Here is a 26,599-nt window from a genome sequence, read left to right on the forward strand (position 1 = left end):
AGCGTGTACGGGCGATTACGGTGCGTTAACCTCACTAGCGTTGTTTTCATTTCAGGAAAAACGCCGCTCGAGCGCACATGATGATAGCGTAGCAACGGCGCATTGAATACCTTTAATCCCGATCGCTCAAATTACACGTTTCACCAGAGGGGAGCCGACAATTTCGCGTACTCTGGCACATTTCGAGAAACGCCGAAAATATGAAAGGACCAACTTCCCATAGCACCTGCTTCGGTTTGTTTACAAACAGAGCACACTTCTCAGCCGTGTTTTGAGCCGAGGCGGAAGCGGAAATGGCTCCACCACGACGGTCCAATAAGAAGGCGGCCAGTGATCGCGCATGACCAATGGCACCCCGCGTAGCCGCCTGACGTCATTAGGAGAGTCTCGAGCGAGGCGAAAAACGGCGCAGGAGGCGGTGGGTCGTCGGGGGATCCACAGCCATGGATTCCCTTCGTGAACAGGTCATGATCAATCAGTTCGCGCAAGCGGCGGGATGCGCCAGAGACCAGGCCAGACAACTACTTCAGGCTGCCCACTGGCAGTTCGAGGTAAGTGCTGCGTCGCCTGAGATCAATTGCCACTGCCCCCCCCCCCCCCCCCTTCATCAACATGGCCACGGGAAAGCTTCCTTCATATCTCGACCGACTCTTTCATTCTACAGACGGCGCTGAGCATTTTCTTCCAAGACGCCGCCGTGCCTGGCTGTCACCCGGCGGGCCACTTTAGCTCGGTAAGCTTCCCTGAAACTCTGTCCTGTCCAACTTTTTGGTGACGCAACTCTTCTTTGCTCTTCACCACGAGTTCGTTCCGTGGACGGCAACGACGGTGTAGAGCGGTAGAGCTCTCCCTCTGTCCTCCTCGCTTTTAAACCTCCTCGTCTACTATCGACGTGCACCGAGCTCCGTGTCTCGGCACGAATGTATGGGCCGTTGAGCACCGCGACACCCTTTTCGTTTTTCTATTTTAGACTTGCACCAGCCAGCTGCGGTAGCCGCGGTCCGCTGCTTCGGCATGCCTGGCATTTCGGCTTTCGTCCCGACCCTTTTATCAGTGACGCATGCGGCGAGAAAGACGGTTGTTTGCTGCGCGCGGGCCGCGCTGTCATTCGCCAGCAGCGGTTCGCTCGCGCTGATAATCGACTTGACTGCACTGCCGCTACGGCCCCCGTACTGCTGCTCGTTTTACACTTGGTGTCAACAATGGCCAAACCGACACCTTTTAGGTAGTGTTGCCTCAGCTAGCCTCCGCCAGCGTTTTTGGCTGTTGACTGGGCGTTCTGAAGCCGAGCGATGTCGGTTGGTGGCGGCGCTTCGACACGGACGTCGCCGCCACAACCACCAACGCCGTAAAACAAATCGAGACCAAGGAAGAAAAAAAAAAGCATACAAGTGGATGAAACGAAACACGCCAGCGCAGACGCGCGCATGCGTCTACTGCCGGCGTCGTCGTGTGTGTTCCATTGCTTCCCCGGCGCGTTTGGGTTTTGCAAGCTTTTGTTGGCCAACGGATACGCACGAGATCGCGCTTTGCACTATAAACAAGACGTTTAAGCACTCGGTGGGGAACAGCTGACTCAGCCGCCAAACCAATGCAAAGCGCGTCCGCTGGTGTGTTTGTTAGCGCCTTGCCTATTCATTGACGCCGTACTGTTCACGCGCAGACGGCGTGCTTTCATGACCTTGCTGGGGGAACTCGCGACAGGAGAAGGGGGTGTCGTTGGAGTTACGCAACGTTACCAGACGCCGCGCGGTTCGATGCTATCTACCTCGCTGCGGCTGTTGCCTAAGCGTTGGTTGTCGCGAGCGAAAGGAAGAAAATGAGTGAAAAAAAGAAAACGCGCGTAACAGGGAAAAGCCGGTATCCGTATGTTGCCGAGCAGCGAGTGGAGTGTTGTCGAGATTGCGGCTAGCTTGCTGTTGCCGTGTTTGGTGTTGCATTGCCCAGCCAGCTAGAAATGTGCTGTAACAGCTGCAGCCGTGTGTGTGTGTGTCTCGGCATGCTGTAATGTTTGTGCCTGGCGGCGAACAGATAAATGACTCATTACAGGGCTTGTCTGGCAAGATCAGTATTCGCCTCACATCAGGCAGCTGCTGTTGATCGGTCCTCTGATGTCAGAAGGATGTTCACCATGGATATCTTGCATTTCACCTGCTGTAAAACAACCTTGTTCGGTTGTATATCTTTATATTCTTATGTTTACTTTCAAAATTGTTTATCAACACCAATAACATGAAACATTTTATTGCAAGCAGAGGTGCCTATACCTGTTATTAATTGGGGGTGCTGCACATCTATCTCCTCTGAGCTTTACGACAGCTGGTTTGGAACGACCCTTTCTTCTAAAGGCTGGCTGTTAAGTAACATGCTATTTACAAATTATTTATCTGGTCTACACACTCAATTTCCTATGCTGTACAGGTTATTAAATTGTTTCCCCCTGAAAAGACTTGCATTCTTAACACCATGAAAAGCGTTTCCTGGTTCTCTTTCAGGGCTTTCAGAAGTCCATTTTCATACCTATCAGCTCTCCTCTGCTTTAAAAGCACACTGAGAATAAATTTCTGTTGGTTTGTTGTTTGTCACACGAGCATTTTGGAGACCCCCAAACCATTAGTGTTCTCAGGTGCCATTGAGCACCTGAGAACAGGTTGTTGCAGTGCAGTGTCCATCGAGTGAACGTAGCAGTGTGGAACTTTGTGAACTTGAAAGGTTTCAGACGCCAGCTGCATGCAATCTTGAATGCGAGGCACTCCTAGCAATGCACTTGGGTTACAAAATCAGAACAGTAGAACCTTGAAAAATTGTAAAATCTCAGCATATACGACTTTGCAGCAAAATGCAGGCTCTGGTTCAAAAGGCTGCTGTAACATTGTTGCCAGCAGTACATACAGCAACACCACTTGTTAGAAAATACATGAATTCTATACAGCTTCCATGAAACAGTGAAATTCAGTTCAAGAGTAATTTTAGTGCAATGAATGAACTTTCGCTTTAGATGTTTTCAGGTTAAGCTTGTAGGCTGCGAAATGCATTGCTGCCGATGACTGTTGCATCACAGCAACTTGATGTGTGTGAGATATAGAATCTCTCCGCGGCCATAGTGTAAGCAGCCTAGTTTCATGGCAAACAGATTATTTATGAGCTGAAAAGTGCAGCAAACGGCAACCATTACTACGTGCTTTCTCAGTACACTGCAGTGGCATCAATTGAAATTTACTGAGCAGGAAATGAATTATATTTGCCTGTTTATTAAGAATAAACCTGCATCAATACCATTGCTGTAACAAGGGCAGTGAATGAAATGGCAAGGATTTTGGCTAAAATTCTTTGACTGTGACTGTGGCTATGAAGCCAAGGGTGCTGGGGCAGGGCTTTCCTCAGGGTGTTACTATACCAGTTAAGGCATATCTGACGTCTGTTTTAGTTTGTTTTTCCTTTACATTGAAATAAATTTTAAAGCCACTGACTACGCAGAACATAAATTTTGTGGCTAATCAATGTCCCACACCACTTCGTCAGCCAGATTATATCCACTGGAGGGCAAAGGCCTCTCCCATATTACTCCAATTAACTTTGTCCCGTGCTAGCTGCATCCACTTGACCCCTAAAAATTTCTTGACCTCATCCAACCACCTATGTTCTGCCGATCCTGCCTACGCTTTTCTTCCCTTAAAATTCCAATTGCAATTACTGATGACATTGCCTTGCTAAGTAACTCAGGGGATGAATTGCAAAGAATGATTGATGACCTAGACAGGAAAAGTAAAAAGGTAGGCTTGAAAATCAATATGCAGAAGACTAAGGTAATGTTCAATAGCCTATGGAAGGAACAGCAGTTTACGTTAGGTAGCAAAGCACTGGAAGTAGTAGGCGAATATGTCTATTTAGGACAGTTAGTAACTGCAGATCCGGACCATGAAATGGAAATAACAAGAATAAGACTGGGATGGAGCGCATTTGGCAAGCACTTGCAGGTTATGACTAGCAGCTTACCGGTATCGCTTAAGAGGAAAGTATGCAGCAGTTACATCTTACCTGTACTTACCTATGGGGCTGAAAACGTGGAAGCTAACAAAGAGGGTTCTACTTAAGTTGAGGGCAACGCAGAGGGCTATGGAAAGAAAAATGGTAGGGATAATGTTAAGGGATAGGAAACGTGCAGAGTTGGTCAGAGAAATGACTCGTCACTGACATTCTAGTGAACATCAAGAAGAAATGGGCATGGACAGGACATGTAGCGCAAAGAAAGGATAACCGATGGTCGCTTAGGGCAACAAACTGAATTCCAGGGGAAGGAAAGCTTAGCAGGGGTGGGCGGATGAGGTTAAGAAGTTTGCAGGTGTAAAGTGGATGCAGCTCGCACAAGACCGGGTTAATTGGAGGAATATGAGAGAGGCCTTTGCCCTGCAGTGGGTAGTCAGGCTAATGATGTTGTTACCCTTAGCTACCATTGTTTGCCCTCTTTTCGCAGTGCATGTCTGGCCATGTCCATTTTTTCTTCTTGATTTCGACTAGAATGTCTACTAGAATCTTATTCCCTGGCCCACTTGGCACGCTTTTTATGTATTAACATTATACCTAGAATTTTCCATTCCATAGCTGCCCTACTGCGGTGGTGTAGTGGTCAGTGTACTTGACTGCTGTGCCTAAGGATCCTGGATCGTATCCCGGCCGCTTTTTGATGGAAGCGAAAAAGTTAGGCGCCCATGTGCTGTGTGATATCAGTACACGTAAAGAACCCCAGGTGGTCCAAATTGTCGGAGCCCTGCACTTTGCGTTGAACCTCATAGACCAAATCAAACCATTCCATAGCTGTCTGTGTTGTCCTCAACTTAAGCAGAACCCTTTTCGCTAGCCTTCACATCTCAGCTCATAGGTAAGCACCGGTAAGATGCAGCTGTTATATACTTTCCTGCTGAGTGATAATAATGGTAAGCTGCTAGTCATGACCTGAGAGTACTTGCCAATTGTTCTCCATCCCAATCTTAATCTCCTAGTTAGTTCCCTTTCATGGTCAGAGTATGCAGTTAAGACACATTCGCCTAGCACTTCCAGTGCTTTGCTACCAATTGTAAACTGCTGTTCCTTCCCAAGCCTGTTGAACATTACTTTAGTTGTCTGCAAATTGATCGTTCTTTTGAAATAGTCACTTGAACTACTCAACGAGGCACTTTCATTGGCAAATCGCATATTACTAAGGTATTCCCCATCGACCCTTATCCCTGGCTGTTCTCATTCCAGGTATCTGAATGTGTCCTCTAAGCAAGATGTGTATAGTACTGGGGAGATCGTATCCCCTTGCCTAACACCTTTCTTTATGGGAATTTCGTTGCTTTCTTAATGGAGGACTATGGTTGCTGTGCAGTTACTATAGATACCTTTTAGTACTTTCATATATGGCTCATCTTTACCCTGCACGATGGCTGAGGTTTTTATTAAGTCAAATGCTTTCTCTTAATCGATAAACACTATGTATAGGAGGCTGTTTATATTCCGAGCACTTTTCTATCGCCTGGGTGATTGTATGGATATGATCAATGGTTGAGTACCCTTTCTAAAAACCTGCCTGCTCCTTTGATTGACTGAAGCCTAAGGTGACCCTGATTCTATTCTACCATATACAGTCGTGCCTCGTTAATTTGGACACTTGGTTTCAGCACTAAACTGTCCATAAAGCGAGTCGTCCGTAATAATGAATCGGAATTTTTTTCTAAAAGGACAAACAAACAAAATCTCGTAGAATAAGGTCTGCTTTAGAGCATAATATAGGGCAGCAAAGTTGGCATTAGGAGCTACAAGAACATTATCCAAGTCACCGTTATTTTCAAATGTGATGCAACTGAAAGTACTGTGATGCAGTTGCATATTGTTCTCGATGGCGTTTCATTAATAAATTGCTTTGCTTTTAATCTCCCACGAACCCCTGCTACGTATCAGCATTCAGTGAGCTGCAAGTTGCTGTCAGAGTTTTGTTCAAGCAAATTCATGCAATACAAAAAATCGTAACGTGCATCGACTGCGCAACTTCGCAGTGTAAAATATGAAACCACAAGCAAAAAAGGCAATTAGTCAGTCATTGGCACTACGTTCATGTGGTGCCTGTCATCAAAATCTACAAGAGAAAGTATCTTTGAAGCAGTGTATGATTTGGTTTTCATGGCTGCCCATATTAACGGGACAAAAATGACCCTAATGGTATCTGTGCATTTTCTCCTTGTCCATTGTCCTGGCAGTGAGTTTCCATATTGACGAGACGTAAATTTATGTGAAACATTTGATCTCCAGAAACTGTTCATAATTCGAGTCATCCATATTAACAGGGGTGGTATTAACGAGGCACGACTGTACTTTGCCAAAACAAGTGCATAGCAAAAGAGCACAGATACCGACAGGGAGGCAAAGCCTACATCCTATTTGGGAGCTTCCCAACAGGCGGCATAGCCATTGGCATGGTGTGTTGTACAGTGGTGAGCAGCCTTGTCTAGAGCGCTCCGACGGCGCTGTGCGGAGCAAGTCAGCGACATCTAACGTTAGGCTCTGGGTTTGAGTTATGCGTCCAGTGCGCATGCGCGACAAATGAAAGGGATGCCTACTCACCGCTTCCTTTTCCAGCCACTCTCTTGTGATTGGCTTTTGTGCCGTTAGGGCCGCGCTGCCTGCATTTGCGAGGCTGTAACGGTCGCCAGCGCGTCGCGATGCTGCAGTGTTCCTCGAGTGTATCAAAACGGCCAGATAAGCAAGCTCGAGCAATAGCGGATTAACGCGCGTTTCTGCATACACGGCGCTCGCCGCCTTGGCGATTTTCTCTTGGAGGATGTCAAGTTCCTAGATCTGTACGGATGCCAAATGCAGTGTCCCATATGTAGCCAATGCAAAGACGTGATAAAACATAACGCCTGCAACGCATTAAACAACCAACAAGGCCCAATTCTCGAACTCTTAGCCTAGTGCGTGTCTGAAACGTACGATCATCCGTTATCACTCGCACTTACTTGCCCAGCCGCTTCGTGATTCGCGCTAAACGCGTTGTTTTTCCGGCCGCTGTTACATATCCAGTGCGTACCTGGCGACATTATGCGCAAGCACTGAACGGAAATGAGGCCGTGAACACGCGAGCAGGCATCGCTTTATTTTGGCCACGCATGCGCACTGGACGCATAACTCAAACCCAGAGGCTAACGTTAGATGTCGCTCACTTGCTCCGCACAGCGCCGTCGGAGCGCTCTAGACAAGGCTGCTCACCACTGTACTAACGTTATAATGCTATATATCGACACTATGGATTACTGATGTAGTGTAATCTTGGTGCATTTCAGCTCTGTAGATTTCACTGCCTAGCCACAGAAAGTTGCCCCCGAGAAATGGGTGTTGCACAGATTTTGCTTTTCTATCACCTAGATTTGTGTAGTTGACTGAAACGGCACACATTTGTCACTAATTAAATCCCTGATTTTATTGATTGGTTGCACGACTGCAGCGCCATGCTGTGGAACTTGCTGCTGTGGCTAGTTTCAGCTGGATGTTTGTCTCTGGCGAGATAATGATTTGGATCGATGAAACCCAACGTTGTTTGTGTCGCCATATTTACACCCCTGCTATCACTGCCACATGTGGCGCTGCTGCGTTCCACTGCCATCTTGTGCTACCACGATTTTCTTATGGAAAGAACAGTGCGTGCAGGCTGCGCCTTTCCTTGGTGAGAAGGTACATGCAGTATGTGAATCGTTCCAAGGTAAAGTTCAAAAGGCTACTGTTCCATTCTGGAACTGTCTAGTTTAACTGTAGCACTATCCTCTTCCACAAAAGCCAAGTGCCCGGGTGCAGCGCAAGCATGGAGCAATGCAGAGTAACATAGGAGGACACTTATAGGCTCCTGTGACCAACTTTTGCTCTCTGTGCACCTAGTGTAGGTGACAAAGCGCACCAGCCTACAGCAGCCTTGCAAATCTCGAAGGCCATGTATGGGCAGCGCCCCCAGGCAGAAGCGTGCAACGCTGAGCTCGGCCATGAAAAGGCCCGAGTGTCCACTCTTGGTGTTTGTATGTTAACCTGTGGCAGAAAGTTTTTTTACTTTACCTGCACCAGTATCGGCACCAATTCAAGCTCGCTTATTTCTTTACCATCACATTATGTCCGAAGACACAGGCCACTTGCTTTTCCGATATCTTTCACTACGTTTTTCTTCCTGCAATAGTTGAGTCCCATTTTGAGTATGTGGCCTCAGAAGGAAACATGCCAAAACCGTTCCACTCTACATATCCTTGCTATTGCCGTTATAAGAGAAGCAGAATACATGTCTATACTGGAAAGGCTGCATCGTCGAAATGACTATGCCATGGCGATGCAGTGTTTAGGATGCTTGACTGCTGTGCCCAAGGATGCGGGATTGAATCCCGGCCGCGGCGGCCACTTTTCAATGGAGATGAAAAGTAGCGCCCCTGTTCTGTGCGATGTCGGTGCTTGTTAAGAATCTTAGGTGGTCGAAATTTCCACAGCCCTCTACTGTGGCATCTCTCATTGCCTGAGTTGCTTTGGGACGTTAAACCTCATAAACCAAACCAGCGTCGTCTGAACGTGTGAAGCTGGGAAGTTGAAAACATTTGGCATATCCAGCCGAAATTTTTTTGGTACCATCTTTGTTGTGTGGCAAAAGTAGGGAATAGGTGTATAGTGTTTAATATCCTTTAGAGCCACCTTGGCAATGGGATACCACACTGCAGGGCGCTAGGTAAATTTCATCGTGCTTAGTTTCTGTAACTGGTGCTGACATAGCACAAGTCGCAGAGGTCGCATTCTGCGCCTTTGGAAATGCTGTTTCTGCGGTCCCAAGAATGTGCTTTCACTACTATGCCATTGTGTATATGGCAGAACACTTCTATAGCAGTGCTAATTGTAAGGGGTACTTTTTTTTGCTTTGGAATATAAATTCATGTTGTTCTTTTTAATTCTGAGTATTGGGCTCCCGGTAACAAGAAATTGAAGCTATCAGATAGAAATATTTTTGCTGCCTTAAAGCTGGCACTAAAATACTCTTGACCGTTCCTACCTTTACTCACGTACACACATCAAAATATGAAAATTTCACTTGAAAGAAATTTTAATACTTCATAAAGCTTCTGCAGTGACCAAGTAGCTTTGGCATTTGGGTGCTGATTTGAAGGCTGCCGTCGTGGCCACAGTGTGATGACAGCACACTTTAAAGAATCCAAGGTGGGCAGAATTGATTCAGCATTGTTTGCTACGTATATGTCTCGGCACATGTGCCATGCTACTTTGGGATGTTGCACCATGCTAGTTAGTGTAATGCGGTTGAATTTTGTAATTTACAGCGTAGCATGTTTGAACCCTCTTGTTGTTGCTCCCCTCGCAGATGTGCACTCCCGCCAACACGCCAGCGACGCCACCCAACTTCCCCGAGACTCTGCTCTCTCTGTCCAAGCTGTCGGCGGCCACGCCTCCAACGGGTCCGACTCCTTTGCAGGGGGGCCACCAGTCCTCCTCTTCCACCCTGCAGGGGGGCTGCCAGATGATGGGCGCCCCCAGCCAGTATCCTCCACAGCGGACCGTCGGCCCCTCTCCGCAGGGTCGTTGCTACCCAATCAGCACCTCACCTTCGTCATCCTCCATGGAAGCTCAACGGTAGACTCTCCTTTCCCCCCACCCCACCCCCCTTCGTCGATAATGAAAGAAGTGAAGGGCAAGAGTCAACGTCAAAGAAGGAAGGAGAGGGAGTGGAGCTGCCCGTGCCGACGAGACGTGGTGGTGCTTCTTCGTTGCCGTGGCGACTGCTTCGAAAGGGAGCACGGCACGTCTGGACATTCGCTCGGCAGTGGGGGGCGCCTGAGAAAGTGGCTGGAGCAGGCATCAGAGTTGTAACACCTCTTAATAGCAGTGGTGTGTTCCTGGTTTGTGCTGGGGAACAGGTCCTTTGCATGCGCGGTGTGCTGCGGTTGCCATATGTATGCAGCCAGATGTGCACCGGACATGCACTGGATGTACAGTGCATCGGCGCTACTGCATGCTTGCAGTGGAATCTGCCATCTGGCCAGCATGCTCTGGAGCAGTGATCAGTAATTACACTCTGGCGATTCCGTTTGTGTTTGTTTTTTTCAAAGCAGAGTGTTGCTTAGTTGGTAGCTGGCAAGTAAAAAGGGTTTCGAATGACTCGTTGAAGTGGGCCGCTCCAAATACGACTTTGGCGGCCCGTGTTTTCGGTTTCATGACCCTTGTGGCACGCGGCGCCAGATTTGGCATTTGGAGCCACCTCCTTAACGAGGTAGGCAGTAATAGAATGCTGTAATGCATTTTACGCTGATGCTTTAAACTGCAGGTGTTTGTTTATGCATGCCCACCCAGACTGGTATCCACTGACAGTCTGAGGGCTTAAATTCATGAGGCAGTTGTTTTTTTCCTGAGAGCTTGTTCACCCACTTATCCACCAAATTAACCAAGCGAAGCTAGCGTCTGGCTTTCCCTAGGTGATGAATGTGCAGTCTTAGTAAGTTTCAAACTTCTAACCTTCCTATTATCTGCAGATTTGACCGTATTCAGGCAGAGTGCTTGCAGTAAGATTTGCCATGTACGCAACCATAATGGCAAGTTGCAGTTGACATTTTATGTTTATTTTATGTACTGATGCTCGAAATTCTGCATCTTTGCACAGACAGCACTCCACGTCCGAAATTAGAGGAGTGATTTCGGTGTTTTTAGCCACATGATTCTTTCTTTTGTCCTCTCATTCTTGGTTGTCCAGAAAGAACACTACACAGCTGTAGTGGACACCACCTTTGCTGCGGAAGGTTGAAAGAGCTGAAGTTTGTTGAATGCTTGAGTAGGCAGAACTTGAGGCAGTGCTAAAATTCACACGTGAAATGTCTTTTTTTTTTTTTTTTTGCGAGCATTGAATGTGCTTTTGTTGTTGCATTTTTCCGTTTATCGGAAGTGGTGGGTTGGGCTAGACTGGTCTTCGAAACTTGCATTGGGACAGTGTGTGTGTGTGTGTGTTATTTTTCATCTCCCTCTCCCCTTCTTCAGCGAGCTTCCTATTCTTGCCTTTTTTTTTTTTTTTTTTTTTTTTTTTTTTTTTTTTTCACTAATGAAACAAGTGGACGTTTCTGCTTGTATGCCTCTGCAGTGAAATAAAGCTAGCCGCATCTGTTGCGTCCTTAGAGGTTTGTAAGTGTGCCCTGGTTCGAGAACTTCAGGAATGAAACTGCCAAAGTTTAGCGGTGTTTTACAGTTAACCCTGGTTCAAATGAAATTGGAGAAAGTCCATAATTTTTTGTTACATATCTAGGTTTTTGTTATATTCATTTTCCACATCAAGAAAGGGCAGTACATAAGGGATTTCATTCCTAAAAGTCATGAAAAAAAGTTCTGTGATCACAAAAGAGAAAGCAGCATACATTGCTGCATTTGCCTCTAGGTGTGCCGACTGCTTTGGAGCGTGGTGCGTTGTGAACTGGGGCCCTTTGTTGAGATCGCAGACAGTTCTAATGTCAGGTCGTGCTTTATAGGGATGAGACTTTTGCGTAGCTTTGCTCAGTTTTCAGTAACTAAGCGCTAGGTAACAAGCAGTCAGCATACAGAGGTTGTAATGTCAGGGTCAACTGCTGCAACGTGTTCATTGTCGTGGGGTAGTGTCGGGGAATTAGGTGGGATGTTTCGTAATATTGAGGAATTTACTCCATGGAGGTTGGTTACATCCAGGTTTAACTATTTACTGCATTATTGTCTTCAACTATTCTTTCTGGCAGTACAATGCTTCTGCATAGCTGATACTGAAGCTCTCATTTTCCTTAGGATGCGCGTTAGAATAAGGCCTGAAATTTAAATTCGTATTCCTCAGGGGCACTCGCACACATATAACACTTTGAAGTGATAATTCTTGGTTAATTTTTTTTCATTTTCACTTTACAGTAGGTACTTTAATTGTTGGTAGTAATTATGTGGAATATGCCGAAGTGATAAGTAACTAGAATGAAACGCATCAACTCTAGTGTTAGTCTCTCAAACATTTCAGCTTACTGCAGTTGCCAAGCGCCTAGGATATTAAGTAAAGGGACATAAGGAGGTCGGCAGTGTTTTGTAACGTGCAACCATCGCACAAGTTGTCATTTCCAAGTTGCAGCATTCTCACTTGTTGCTTGACCCAATTCTCTCTGCTGTGTCGCCGAAATGCAATCCGCGTCAGGCACGTCTCTCAGACTCTAATCTTGACTGCTGTTTAGGAGAACACTCCAAGATCGGCTCGAGAAGTTTGATTATTTGGGGCAAAGTACAGCTATACCCAATTTTTTTCTTTTTTGACAATGCATAATAAAGGATATTACTTCAGTAGCTTCCCGAGGTCAAGTGGGCAGGGCATACTTAATCTCTGAAGCTACATTAAACTTGCTTCTATTCACATTCTCTGAATCGCCGCCCTGTGAAATTGACTGCTTGAGAGGAATGTTATACACCTCACAATGGTTCATACTTGCTTCTACTTGCCTGTGTTCCAGAGACCACGAACACTTCTCTTGTGAATTTGTCCAGTCTGTCAAGAAGGTGCATGTTTCATTATATCCCAGTAGCAAAAGACATGCAGCGTATAGTTGACTTAACCTGGTTGAACCAGACTGAAAGCACCACATTTGGGCTTGGAAACGTTAGCTTGGAAGATGCAGCTGCGGAGTGGCACTGTTGTTAGCATGGTTGTGACCCATCGTGAACCCAATGCTACTAGAAGCATTACACTCATTCGCCAGGGTTGCACTCACGATTCTACAAGTTTCCTAAGGACTTTGCATGTACAGTACGGTCCACTGTTAAAGGGAACATGCGATCGCATGGTCTACACACTTTGCAAAGCGTTGCCACCGACAGCTGGCGAGAATGGACAGCACCATGTGCATGCTGTAGAAGAGCAGCTTGAGCAACTGCGCATGAACCTTGTAGTACCATTGTTTGTCACTGGCTCTCATGAGAGTTTTGCAGTGCACTGCAGCCTTGCAGTCTCATGTTCCCTTTAACAGTGGACCGCACTGTACAGGCAGTGGATACGACAGAGTTGCTCACTATGTAGGCGTCTTTTTTTTTTTTTTTTTTTTTAATTTTGCAGTTATTTCTTTTTCGTGATCTGCAGACGGCAGTGTATGTGATGTTACCTGAACTCCATAGCTTGTTTTCAGTCTACGCTAAGGGGAGTGTTTCATCCTGTGCTAGAGATAGAGAAGATACGTTTGAACTGATTGCTTGTTGCATGCAGGAAAATGTCTTTGCATGGGTGATCCCGTCGGTCTTGTCTGCCAAAGGAGGTACGGGGATTGGTTTACAGAACTGGGTTGTCCATTTCAGGAAACATGTTGTACTCGTCACACTGAGGCATCACTGCATTGAGATGGATGCCATGAAATGGACGAGTTGAAGTATCCTCTTTGCAGCAGAGGCTTTCGCGGCACTGTGGTGTATGGCATGATGTGCCTGCCTCAGTACTGTGATACAACTTGCCTCATTACCGTGGCCCTTGGTAACCCAGCTAGAGCTCCCTCACCATGTGCAATTCTTGTCACACAATTTGTTTCTCTCAGTATTCAATGTGCTTATGTGCCTTGGAGCAATTGACAACCATAACTCGCACAGCTTTTCGCAGAATTTGTCATGTCGTTGTGTTTGCAGGCATGTCTTCTAGGTTTTGCTGTAACATAACTTTTGGGCAAGTCCAGGAATGCCGTAGTGCATACAGTGTTGCGTGCAGAGTATAACAGTGGGGTTTAACTTGCGTGAATGAGCACACACTAGCGAGTACAGAGCAATATTGTGTGTTGCAGTATTGATATTTACCTATATCGTATATATGGCGTAATATGAATGATTACAAGACTGAATGATTATTCTAATGATGCAGATGTTTTGTTGAAATGAACTGTGAGCTATTTTGTGTCCATTAATAGTAGTTACATCAAAATGAGAGAATGCTCTTTTGCGGTTTAATGAAGTTTTAGCCTTCTATGTCTAGCCTTTTGTTACCATTTCCAAGAGCCTGTAGATTGGAAAGTTGTGCAAGGATGAACGTATGCGCAAGTGTTCATTGACTGAATAAATAGTGTCTTGTCACAGTCACTTTGGTGCCAATGGCCTTTGTTTCTCTGTTTCACTGATCTGGGGCTTTCACGTACAAGTGTTTATATTTAATTAAACTGGCGTTTTCCCCGGAATGTTCCACTCGTTACGTAATTGAGACAGGAGCATGTACTAGTGGCATGCTTGAGAAAGGCTTACACTAGCCGCTTAGGCGTTTTGACAGCGGGCTTCTCTAAAAGCTTGCTACTAGGTGTTGGAGAATTGAAAAGCTTTACAGGCAGTGCGAGCTTTCTCCCACTTGGATAGCTACACTGGACTCTACTCAGGATTGTGGTGCAAGTTACCATACTGTACTCGCCACATCATCACCCATCATGACCCTCTTTCTTTTCCCAGTTTTCATGCTCCCCAGCAATAAGTCGCTGACCAGATGTTAAACTTTCCGGTTGACCGCTCCTGTTAGCCAAGCGACATACTCTAGGAACATCAAAGCATTGATAAACCATACTATGCAAAAAAAATAACTATTATGAGACTAGCATAATAGCTTAATAAAGCGTGGTTGTAGGTCGGTTGGTGAGACATCATGAGGAACAAGGCTGCAGAAACAGCAGGACAAGACTGGCCCATGTTGTCGTGTTTCTGTCCTGTCGTTTATGCGATTTTGTGCATTAAAGGTGCCAGGCAATTTCTGAACTTGCTGGACACTACAGCTGTGTTCATGCTGCGAAACCTCGGCATGGCATAGCGCAGCTGTACTTCTGTAGAGGCAAGTGAAGTCGATTTGACGGGCTGTGCCGTCTGGCCAAGTGTGAAGGCGTATTGACTCTAGGGTGATGGTCGTCCCCACCCTTGCCAGAATGTTGGATTGCAAAAACTTTATTAATCGAGAAGATCAATAGCTAGGGTGGGATTAATATGTTCTTGTCCGGTTGCCTCAGGATCCTGAGTTAGGATCCCTGTTAGGGTGCTGGTAGGTCTTTTGGTGGTAGGTTTTCCTTTATATGAAAAGTTTTGTTATGCGACCGCAACGTGAGCGGTTGTGATAAATGGGTTTAGTCATTTTCAGTCGAAGAATGGGAGTCATGACTGGCCTAGTCTGGCTTGTTTTCTAGCAAGGTCCTGGTGAGGTGCTGGGTAAAGTTTACGGGGACTCCGAGACACTCTCCATCTTCCCTCCCGGTTTGCTGGAGCCCGTGCATATCTGTTCACTTTCTCGTTTCACGGAACGTCGACCATAGTTTGCCAGATGACGATTGCCTCTCAAATTAGCTGACGACTAACATTGGTTGCCTCATAGCACTTATGCCAGACGCTGCGAAGAAGAGTTTTGCAGAAGGCTGCCAACTGGCAGTTTTTCGGTTTTTCGCCGATTCCGGAAAATGCAGTCAAGTTCCTATGTAAAAACACTATCCTGCGGTCGGTGTTCGAGCAGAAATGGCTCATTAGTTGGCGCAGGGGAATTTTTCACTGTCTTGGTCGATAAATTAGTTCCAGATAACTAAAATAAATACTGAACACGCTAACATAAAAAAAAAAAAAAAAAGTTTCGAAAAGGTACCATGAGACTTGCACATTAAAATAACTGCTTGGCCAAAGAAGTGAAAATGACGCTAAGGGCTACTTTAGGATGACTTTGACTGTTTTTGCTATAACGAATTACCATACTGTGCAAATAAGCACAAACGTTTTCGTGGAATGACTCGAAGCGCAGAAAATTACTCATACCGCAGAAAATCGTTTGAACTCATGCTTTTATGTCAAAATTCTTAATAATGTGTAAGTTATTAATTATAGCTATAAAATGGAGCTGTTTTAGTTATAATTTAAGGCAAATAACTGTCAACACAATAATGAACGTGTACTAGCGACATCATTAACGTTACGATGAGGCCGCACGTTCACGCCTATGGAGCCAGCGACCTTCGGCAACAATATGGCAGCCTCCATGCTGTGGCGAAGTTGGCAACGCGTGCTCTAGCCAGCGCAGCGCATCACTGAAATCATGTCGGAAACTGAGCTCGAGTTCCACGAGATGGGTCTGGACGACCGCCTTCTAAAGGCTATCGCCAAGCTGGGCTGGGGCAAACCGACGCCGATCCAGGAGAAGGCCGTGCCGCTCATCCTCGAAGGTAAAGACGTGTTAGCCCGTGCACGCACGGGCAGCGGCAAGACGGGCGGCTTCTGCCTGCCAATGATCCATCGCCTGATGCAGTATCGCGTCGACGAGGAGCAGGCGACGCGAGGCATCATCCTGGCGCCCACTAAAGAACTCAGCGGCCAGATAGCTCGTTGTGTATCCCAGCTGGCTGGTCAGTGGTTGCGCTGTGTCGACGTGTCGGGCACCGCGGACTTGGCCGTCCAGCGACCGCTGCTCGCCGAGCGGCCAGCGATCGTGGTCGGCACACCGTCGCGTCTCCTGGCCCACATCAAGGCAGGACACCTCACCCTGAAGCTCGAGCTGCTTGTCATCGACGAGGCCGACTTGGTGTTGTCTTTCGGCCATGAACAGGACCTCAACGAGCTGCTGACACGGCTTCCCAATCGCTGCCAGACCGTACTTACATCTGCGACTCTCAGCCCGGAGGTGTTGAACCTCAAGCGGCTCGCGCTTCGCAACCCCGTGACTCTGAAACTTCAGGACGGCGATGAAGAGCAGCAGCGCCTCGCACAGTACGTCATTCGATGCGAGGAAGACGATAAGTTCGCTTTGCTGTGCGCGCTCTTGAAACTGCGACTTGTGGTAGGCAAGACGCTCATCTTCGTCACCACCGTCGACCGCTGCTTCATTGTCAAGCTGTTTCTTGAGCAGTTTGGCGTGCGGTGCTGTGTGCTCAATTCCGAGCTCCCGCTGGCGTCACGAGCGTTCATCTTAAACCAGTTCAACGAAGGACGTTACGAGATCATGGTCGCTTCTGACGAGAAAGGAATTGAAGCAGTTGCGGAGAAGGGAAAGGGAGTCAAGCGTAGGCGCAACCAGGACCCGGAATACGGAGTGTGCCGCGGTCTAGACTTCCAAAACGTCGCTAACGTCATCAACCTCGACTTCCCAACGACTGTTCAGGCCTACCAGCACCGCGTTGGACGGACTGCCCGAGGAGACCGTAAAGGAACCGCGCTGTCACTTGTTAAAGACAGGGAAGCCCACCTTTTGGAAGCTGTGCAGCAGACACTTCCAGAGGGAACGTTGAAGCCATATCTGTTTCGCATGGAAGAAATCGAGCCGTTCAGGTACAGGAGCAAAGATGCTCTGCGCGCTGTGACGCGAATTGCAGTGCGCGAAGCGCGTCTCAAGGAAATCAAGACCGAGATGCTGTCTTCACAGAAGTTGCAGTCATTCTTTGAGGAAAACCCCAGGGAGAAGCAGCTTTTGCGGCACGACAAAGCGCTGCACATCATCAAGCACCAGCCGCACCTCAAACACCTGCCAGACTACATCATTCCTCCAACGCTTCAGCGTAGTCTTCAGAAGGAGGGTGCCACAAAAGCTGCTCCAGCACCTGTGAAGCGACCCAAAACCCGTGAGGAGCGCAACCGAAAGTACGGTAAAAAACCCCGTCGAAATGACCCGCTTCAGACTTTCAGTTGTGACTGATCACTCCCTGTGGACTTTGGGAAAAGTTATGTGCTGTTTTTCTGTCAAATCCAGCAAAAGGGTTAACAGAAAGCATGGTGATGACACCTGCTACAAGGGTTCAGATTCCACCTCCCTGCCGCTACAGCAGTGAGCTGGATGAAACCGTCTTCAGTGGAAGTCCGTCTGGCTGGATAGAAGTTTAGTCACGAAATAGCAACACCAGCAAATGTTTTTAATTTTAGACCTACATTTCGAGGCTGGCTCAATCTCAAAACATCAGGCTGAATCATGGGTCTCTTGACGAATAGGCTGTGTCAGTCCCAAATAGTCGGGCTGAAAGGAAAAAAATTTGTTGATGTTGCTATTTTTTTACTTTCAACAGTCTGACTGTATGTCCTCATTTGAGTTTCTGTAAAGCTGTTGCACAAATTAGCCAGCATATGTTGGCAGGCTATATCTATATCTTGTCTCAAAATAAAGCAGTGAATTAACGATAACTTCCAATAAAAAATATGAGCACTGCAAACAATCTTCCTATTCCGTGCCTACATTGCTTATAAATCCCAGTGCTTGTGATAATACAAGTGCAGAAGACAGCGTACAACACAAGAAATTCAAACTATGTAAAGCTTCTCATCAGCCATCACAACACGTTAAGAGATGCTCTTTTTCTTTAAATATTATTTATTGGTACCAGCAACAACAGGCCTTGTGATGAGATATAACAAAAATGGCAGGCATTACAGTAGGCTTGAAAGAACATGTTCCCATAACCACATGACACAAACTTAGGCTGTGGATAATTTCACTACATTATGCTTCTAATGATACTCCGAACGGTCACATGTGAGAGACGTCTGTAGCAGACGTCACTCTAAGAGGCATGTATTTTACTCCGAGAAATCACAGTGGCTAGTTGCAGCGTTCCGTCACATCAAATTTCTGTGCCACTTTTGCTGGTCATTAAGCATTCCTCATCAAACCAGAGGGTTGTATTAGCAATGGGAGGGTGTATTCTGCACACTTTTAACTATACTGTTAAAAAATCGAGGCCTTGTCCACTCGACTTTGTGACGTCATTATGAAGCTGCTGCAAAAACTTGGCCGAGACCAACTTGGGTGAAGTTTAGGGCCACTTTTTTCATGTTAACGCCATACTTACATGCATAATGAATGCATTTTTTTTTCTCCCAAGTTTACAAATGTGAGACTGCGTAAATAATGCCAGTTTGCTAACTACAAAATATTTTCTTTCTTAAAACTCTGTGCCGAGAGCCATCCCTTCATTCAAATAAAGGCTTCATTCATTCATTTTTCAACAAAGTAAAGGTGCATTCCTTGTGCAAAATGCAGGTACAAACACTGGTCGAGTACGTTCACATTGTTTAGGGCTCAGCTGATACCCTGCCATGGTGGTGCGCCCAGATCTGGGCAAGAATGGCTCCCTTCTGTTGCCTGAGACTCGTTCACAACCGAGGTGTTTTCAAACTGCTGGAAGCCGGTGCTGGATCGACATCGGACGCCTGGTGCCCGGCCTTCAAGCCAATACGTACGCATGTCTCCCTTCCCCTGTGGACAGAACAAAAGCATAGGTTGGACATGGTCGCATATCTCAAGGCAGAAAAAATGTGCTTTTTGTAATGTAAACTGAGTCAAGTGTTGTGCTTATGCATAGAGTATGCACAGCTTTCATGTATGCTTGAAGAAGCTGGAGTACTGCAGAAAGCCAGCCAGTTTGGCCATGAATTGGGTGAACTTTCAAGTTGAGGTTTGAGAGGAGTCAGGTTAGAATGGTCGGAATGTGTGGGCAGTCTCATATAAGCTTTATCAGTGTACCCATGCAGTATTTACAGCAGAATTGGCTAGGAGTTGGAAGAATTGGGCTTGGGTACGGTTCACTACATGGGAATGAGTCAGGTTAGAATGGTCGGAATGTGTGGGCAGTCTCATATAAGCTTTATCAGTGTACCCATGCAGTATTTACAGCAGAATTGGCTAGGAGCTGGAAGAATTGGGCTTGGGTACGGTTCACTACATGGGAATGAGAAACAAAAAGAACTGTTTTTCCACAGTTATGTGGAGTGGACAGTAGTGTTAGAAGTATTTTGTGCACAATTAATACAATAAGAGATGGTACATATTGTAAACATGTCACTGAATAACATTCACCAATGTAGTTGAATCGATTGTCAGACCTGTGCAGTGTACAGATGTAGTTATCCATGCTGAACTTGGCTTATGCCGGCCCTCTGTTTGCCAACTCAATGCATAACGCAGTCTGGCCACACTGCACCCTTGTATTTTGTATTTCTTTGCTGCAAGGCTTAGGTCATGCTGTGTGACCCATACTATTGTGGCATGTAGGGTTCACTTCACCAGTGATATGCGCCATAGAATCCACACAACAGCTTTGCTTCGAGCAGGACACAGCCTGGATAAATGAATGGCATTATATATATATATATATATATATATATACTGTTTTGTAATACCTGCTTGTATTACAAAGGAAAAAAAAAAGTAGGGGCAGAGCACACCTTGATGTATACCAAACCTCTTTCCTCCAGAATGAAGCCCCCTGCTTTTTCAAGCAGCAATTTGCAACTCTCACTGCAATGAATCTTGAGAGCTGAAATGAAAAATGATGTGTATATCAGCAGTTGATGCCATTTCAGAACGGATTATCTTAAGTTCATAGATAACGCAACTTTCTTGACTACAACCATTGGTCTCTAGAGAAATCTTATGAGAAATCTTATTTTGTGCTAGGGATACACCTTTAGCTGTTTTTTTTTTATGCTTCATTTCTAGATCCATTGGCGTGTACCAATATGCAATATATTGAGTCAAAAATATGATAGTGACCCACAGATGACACGATTCTTTGAAAATATGACCCTCAATGTTATATCTTGTCCCAGACATGAGTAATAATGCTTTTTAATTTAATTTGATGCCAACTTTGGTGGTAGTTAATTGTTCCACTGTTAGCTATTACAACTTATTAGGGACAAGGCTTAACTGCTCCCGTTTCAGTATTTTTTACTCTACTTGGGTGCTTACGTGTCCCAGTCGTCTCCATCCGGGAAGCAGTGTTCACTGTGTCCCCAAAGAGGCAGTAGCGAGGCATCTTTCTGCCCACAACTCCAGCACATACAGGGCCTGCAAAACATGCACGAAAATATAGGCTGCCAAATTATCTTCGATATCTTTTTCAAAGTTGCACACTGTTATTTGCTTCGAACATCACTTTTAACTAAAGTGCATTCTGGATGTTACGACATTCTTTCTTTTGCTCCACTTAATACAGCAGCACGCTGACTACACAGATAAAATCTGATAAATAGCATGCATGAAGTGCGTGCAGGTCACATAATTGTGCAATTACATCGTAGCCAATATTCAATGCTTGCCACTATGGCCAGTATGTAAACAATAAATTACTATTGTCAGGGCAAAAGTAAATACAGAGCTCTTTCATAAAAAGGCTGACTCTAGGAAAGCCCCCAGCTATCTGAGTAGATATCATTGGATTACTTCTGCCATTTTAGAAACAAGCTTTACATCAGTTACTTTTATTAACAGTGTGATTCTACATGGGCTTTGCTCCAGGTGTGCAACACCACTTGACTGCGAAAAATGAGTGCATAAATTATAGCAGAACTAAATGCTGGAACACTCGCACAATAAGAACCTGATGGATTTGTAATAACTCATTCAAAAAAGCCAAATGTGTACAGCATCTTCAGAAATTTAACTGAACAACGAGCAGTATGCTTTGATTTACATGAAAACACAAAAAACATAATGTCAGCAAAAGGCAGCCTTAGTCCATGTGGCAATAAACAATCATGTGTTTCAGCAATGTCTTTAAAAAAACTGAAGTTTTATGGCTGGAATGAAAATTACTTTTAGTAACGAACCATATTGGACATCAGTAATGTTAAAAATTGTTCTCATTTTATATTATCAATGAAGTTAGCTTTAGTTTAATAATTAGATTTATAAATTGCACAGCTTTGTGCAAGCCAATCAGTTTCTGAAATGAAAAAAAATGTCTATTCTATTTTATCTCTATATTTGTTAGGGTTTCCACAAAATATGAAAAATGTACTACTGCCAGTGCAGGAACTTCTAGAATTTTCACCGAGGGGGGAACCTGGTGTGCACCTGTGCACCTGCACAAATGTGTGTGCGTAGCACTCGGATTTAGATCAGTGAAGTTTCTGACTGCCCTAGACTTTTTTCTTGCGAAAATTTATACACAAATATATCAATATATACTGTACATAGGTGAATATTTTGGTTTTTCAACCTTGATGGTGCCAAATAAGCCTGCAGTCTTTCAATGACCTCTGCACAACACCCACTCGGTGAGCTGCAAAAGATTCAGAAACAAAAACACTACAAGTTTTGCTACAAGTGGAAGAAAACACAGGTCCAAACTACTGTTTCTCGCCGCAAATGCAAAGTAAATTTGTGTATCAACGTTTCCCGGAACTGTTTTCATGAATGGCACAAACACTGGTAGAAAGCACAAATAAAATTTTTAAATTAACCTGGAAACCTTTTTTTGCATTCAAGTTGGAAAAGAGGCCACATGGCACATTTTGTGTTCCCTGGAACTTTTTATAACAGGTCTTGCCAGCAATAGTCAAGCATTTGCAACTTTTTATGCTTAAGTATATGTTCTGATTTCATATTTGAATTGTTTTCTACTTTATGCATTAAATTTAAGGATTTCAATTTTTTTCCTATGAAAGCCCATTTAATAGCGCTTTAATTTATGGTGACAAGATTGTACAAAAAATTAACCTACTGAAAAATGTGTCCTAACGCCTATCAAAATTCCCTCTGTCTGTGGTCTCTGATCAAGAACTATAACGTCTAGGCATACCCAAATTCCCTATTTAGCACATTTTGCATATTCTGATATCGCTTTGTTGTGATTTCTTAATCGTTTCCAAAATTTTAGTTCTTTTGCTGAAAATTTAGTTAGAGATTTTGGAAAAAATCTTTAGTCTATTGTTATGAATTTATATTTGGTATATGTGAAGGCCCGCTTATTCAGCTTTATTTTGATATAAATTGTGTTAAAATAGTGCAAAAACTTCATTTATTAATAGTTTCTAACATTTATCAGAAATGCCTGCTGTTTCCTTGGTCCCGGAAGGGTTGGAAACATGCTCGATTGTTGTCACGCTCACCGGAATGGAGTCCTACGCGAAGCATCAGCGTCTCGTGAGGCCTGTGACGTATGCGGAAGTGACGCATGCTCCTGAGGAGGTGCAGCGCCATGGAAGCCACCTGGGAGGCGTGCGCCACGCCCGGGTGGCGCGCCAGCCCGCCCACCACCATGTAGGCGTCCCCGATGGTCTCCACCTTGTATACCGCGTAGTGCTCGATCACCGTGTCGAAGCACGTGTACAGCTCGTTCAACATCTCCACTACCTGCGTGGTTGACATACCTGTAATTCAAATTGGGAGGGACTTCCTAAAACCTGTTCATGTTAGGACATTGAAAAGCCCACCCCCCCCCCCTTCCCCCTCTTATATAAGGCTCCCTTCAGAGCTGGGAACATGAGCACTGAAAGTGCTTAACAGATATTCAATAAGTGAAACCGCGTGGACTGCGCATATGCTGTACTGCGCATGCGCTAAATCCGCGAAGTTGAGCAGTGCATGCAGTTTCAACTCTTAACTATGCTGTACAGACAGACAGACTGTATTGAAGGATGGGCATGTACTGTGTTATCGAGGTTTACCAGAGAGGCGACAACTAGGGGTAGGTTTTCTTGTCAATAAGTATATAGCGGGTAATATAGATGAATTCTATAGCATTAATGAGAGGGTTGCAGGCATCGTAATTAGGCTTAATAAGCGGTATAAACTGAAGGTTGTACAGGCCTATGCACCTACATGTAGTTATGATGACCAGGCAGTTGAAAGCTTCTATGAAGATGTAGAATCGGCAATGCGAAAAGTAAAGACGCAGTATACTGTACTAATGGGCGACTTCAATGCCAAGGTAGGGAAAAAACAGGCAGGAGACAAGGCAGTAGGTGACTATGGCATTGGTTCTAGGAATAGCAGGGGGGAGTTACTAGTTGAGTTTGCAGAGCGCAATAACTTACGAATCATGAATACCTTCTTCAGCAAACGGAAGAACCGGAAATGGACATGGAAAAGTCCTAACGGAGAGACTAAAAATGAAATCGACTTCATAATGTGTTCAACCCCCGCCATTGTGCAGGATGTAGAGGTAATCGGGAAAGTTCGATGTAGTGACCATAGGATGGTGAGGTCCCGAATTAGCATAAATCTGAAGAAGGAACGCAATAGATTAGTAAGAAAGAAACCCATCAACGAATTAGCGGTGAGGGGGAGGGCAGAAGAGTTCAGAATCTCGCTACAGAATAGGTTTTCAGCTCTAACTGAGGATGGCGACATTACCCTAGAGGCAATGAACAATAATTTCAGAGATATCATTACTGAGTGCGCAGTAGAAGTAGGCGGTAGGATAGTTAAAGAGGATACCGGTAAGCTGTCTAAGGAGACGAAAGATTTGATTAAGAAACGGCAGAGTATGAAAGCTTCCAATCCAACAGACCAGATCGAATTGGCCGAGATATCAAAGCTAATCAATAAGCGCAAGGTGGCCGATATAAGGAAGTATAACATGGAGAAAATTGAGCATGCTGTAAAGAACGGGGGAAGCCTTAAAGCGGTAAAGAAGAAATTGGGCATAGGCAAAAACCAGATGTATGCGATAAGGGACAAGGCGGGCAACGTCATCACTAATATGGACAAGATAGTCAAAGTAGCCGAGGAGTTCTATACAGATCTCTACAGTAGCCAAAGTAGTCAGGACCGTAGTGAGATTGGCGGTAGGGAAAAACAGTCAGACATTCCACCAGTGACGAAGGACGAGGTCAAGAAAGCACTAGAAACTATGAAAAGGGGGAAATCAGCTGGAGAGGATCAGATAACTACAGATTTGCTGAAGGACGGGGGGGATATCGTGCTAGAAAAACTGGCCACCCTGTATACGCAGTGCCTGGTGTCATCGACGGTACCGGAAGCATGGAAGAATGCAAACATTATCCTCATTCACAAGAAAGGGGACTCTAAGGACCTTAAAAATTACAGACCAATCAGCTTACTGTCTGTTACGTATAAGGTATTTACTAAGGTAATCGCCAATAGAATCAGGACAACCTTAGACTGCAATCAAGCAAAGGATCAAGCAGGGTTTCGGAAACGGTACTCTACTATCGATCATATCCATACCATCAATCAGGTGATAGAAAAATGCTCGGAATATAACCAGCCCTTATACATAGCATTCATTGATTACGAAAAAGCATTTGACTCAGTTGAAACCTCAGCAGTGATGCAGGCATTGCGAAATCAGGGAATAGACGAGCCGTACGTGAAAGTGCTGGAAGATATATATAGTGGCTGCACAGCAACCATAGTTCTACATAAAGAAAGCAATAAAATTCCCATAAAGAAAGGTGTTAGGTAAGGAGACACAATCTCCCCAGTACTATTCACAGCTTGTTTAGAGGAAGTATTTAGAGACTTGGAATGGGAGCAGTTAGGGATAAGGGTAGATGGAGAATACCTCAGTAATCTGCGATTTGCTGATGACATTGCCTTGCTAAGCAACTCGGGGGATGAACTGCAAATAATGATTGATGACCTAGACAGAAAAAGTAGAATGGTAGGCTTGAAAATCAATATGCAGAAGACTAAGGTAATGTTCAACAGCCTCGGGAAGGAACAGCAGTTTACATTAGGTAGCGAAATACTGGAAATAGTAGGCGAATATGTCTACTTAGGACAGGTAGTAACCGCAGATCCAGACCATGAAAAGGAAATATCAAGAAGAATAAGATTGGGATGGAGCGCATTTGGCAAGCACTCGCAGATTATGACTAGCAGCTTACCGGTATCGCTCAAGAGGAAAGTGTACAACAGTTGCATCTTGCCTGTACTCACCTATGGGGCTGAAACGTGGAGGCTAACCAAGAGAGTTCTACTTAAGTTGAGGACAACCCAGAGGGCTATGGAACGAAAAATGGTAGGGGTAACATTAAGAGATAGAAAGCGTGCAGAGTGGGTCAGAGAAATAACTCAAGTTAATGACATTCTAGTGGAAATTAAGAAGAAGAAATGGACATGGGCAGGACATGTAGTGCGAAGCGAGGATAACCGATGGTCGCTGAGGGTAACAAACTGGATTCCAAGGGAAGGAAAGCGTAGCAGGGGGAGGCAGAAAGTTAGGTGGGCGGATGAGATTAAGAAGTTCGCAGGGGTCAAGTGGATGCAGCTAGCACAGAACCGGGTTAAGTGGAGAAATATGGGAGAGGCCTTCGCCCTGCAGTGGGTATAATCAGGCTGATGATGATGACAGACAGACATCTGTCGTTCTTAAAATGATTCATATTGTCCCTGAGCCGCACATCTTATTTCATGTTACTGTCACGATTGCCACGTTCAGGCTAACCACCTGGTCCCAGTAACCGTCGGTACGGCTGGTTCTTGGGAACAGATCTAACAGATATATATATATACATATATATTGACCACCCACCTCCATGGCAGTGCTCTGCGCCGACAGCTTTGTGAAGCCAACGATGTCACTGAAGTAGATAGTGACCGAGTCAAAGCTCTCCGCCTCCACCTTCTTGCCGCGTTTCAGCTGGTCAGCGACCGTCCTGTGGGTGGATACAAGTAGAAGGAAGGGGAGTTACATTAATCTGCCGAAAAGGTTGGGAAGGAGGTTGACCCAGGTTTCGCGCCGCTTCTTTACCGCTACAATTCTTTCGCACCTGTTAGAATAGCAGCATTTCTAGCTGCCCCTAAAGTGTCTCTGGTCTCAGCTGCCTTTCAAGTCTTCTCGCTTATTCTGCTTAGGCCTTAATTCATTGTGGAGCAGAGCCTCGTTAG

At 45.3% G+C, this 26,599-nt stretch overlaps 3 protein-coding genes across 3 annotated transcripts in view; 2 read left to right on the forward strand and 1 right to left on the reverse strand.

Annotated features, from left to right (window-relative positions):
* Positions 1–366: 366 nt before the first annotated feature.
* Positions 367–14,106, forward strand: LOC146189944 (UBA-like domain-containing protein 2). The gene is made up of 3 exons (XM_084604669.1): positions 367–551; positions 665–733; positions 9,374–14,106. The coding sequence occupies exons 1-3, from the start codon at positions 444–446 to the stop codon at positions 9,644–9,646; spliced, it is 450 nt and encodes a 149-aa protein (XP_084460795.1). The 5' UTR covers positions 367–443; the 3' UTR covers positions 9,647–14,106.
* A 1,720-nt stretch (positions 14,107–15,826) lies between these two features.
* On the forward strand, positions 15,827–18,941 carry Ddx56 (putative ATP-dependent RNA helicase DDX56). Its single transcript, XM_084604666.1, has one exon. It carries the CDS (start codon positions 16,073–16,075, stop codon positions 17,660–17,662), a length of 1,590 nt encoding a protein of 529 aa, XP_084460792.1. The 5' UTR covers positions 15,827–16,072; the 3' UTR covers positions 17,663–18,941.
* Positions 18,942–19,036: 95 nt separating this feature from the next.
* The window catches only part of LOC146189946 (guanylate cyclase 32E), a 37,025-nt gene continuing 29,462 nt past the window's right edge, over positions 19,037–26,599 (reverse strand). Inside the window, 5 exon segments of the mRNA XM_084604671.1 lie at positions 19,037–19,213; positions 20,182–20,273; positions 20,708–20,806; positions 22,852–23,095; positions 26,244–26,367. Coding sequence (XP_084460797.1) covers positions 19,037–19,213; positions 20,182–20,273; positions 20,708–20,806; positions 22,852–23,095; positions 26,244–26,367 — 736 coding nt within the window.

This window comes from Amblyomma maculatum, chromosome 5 (genome assembly GCF_055883805.1).
Source record: "Amblyomma maculatum isolate TAMU_Amacu chromosome 5, ASM5588380v1, whole genome shotgun sequence".
Classification (NCBI taxonomy): domain Eukaryota; kingdom Metazoa; phylum Arthropoda; class Arachnida; order Ixodida; family Ixodidae; genus Amblyomma; species Amblyomma maculatum.

Coding starts and splice junctions, on each gene's coding strand:
- Ddx56 (XM_084604666.1), top strand. CDS start 16,073: ATGTCGGAAACTGAGCTCGAGTTCCACGAGATGGGTCTGGACGACCGC.
- LOC146189944 (XM_084604669.1), top strand. CDS start 444: ATGGATTCCCTTCGTGAACAGGTCATGATCAATCAGTTCGCGCAAGCG. Junction 552..664: donor CTGCCCACTGGCAGTTCGAG/GTAAGTGCTGCG, acceptor TTCATTCTACAG/ACGGCGCTGAGCATTTTCTT. Junction 734..9,373: donor CGGCGGGCCACTTTAGCTCG/GTAAGCTTCCCT, acceptor CTCCCCTCGCAG/ATGTGCACTCCCGCCAACAC.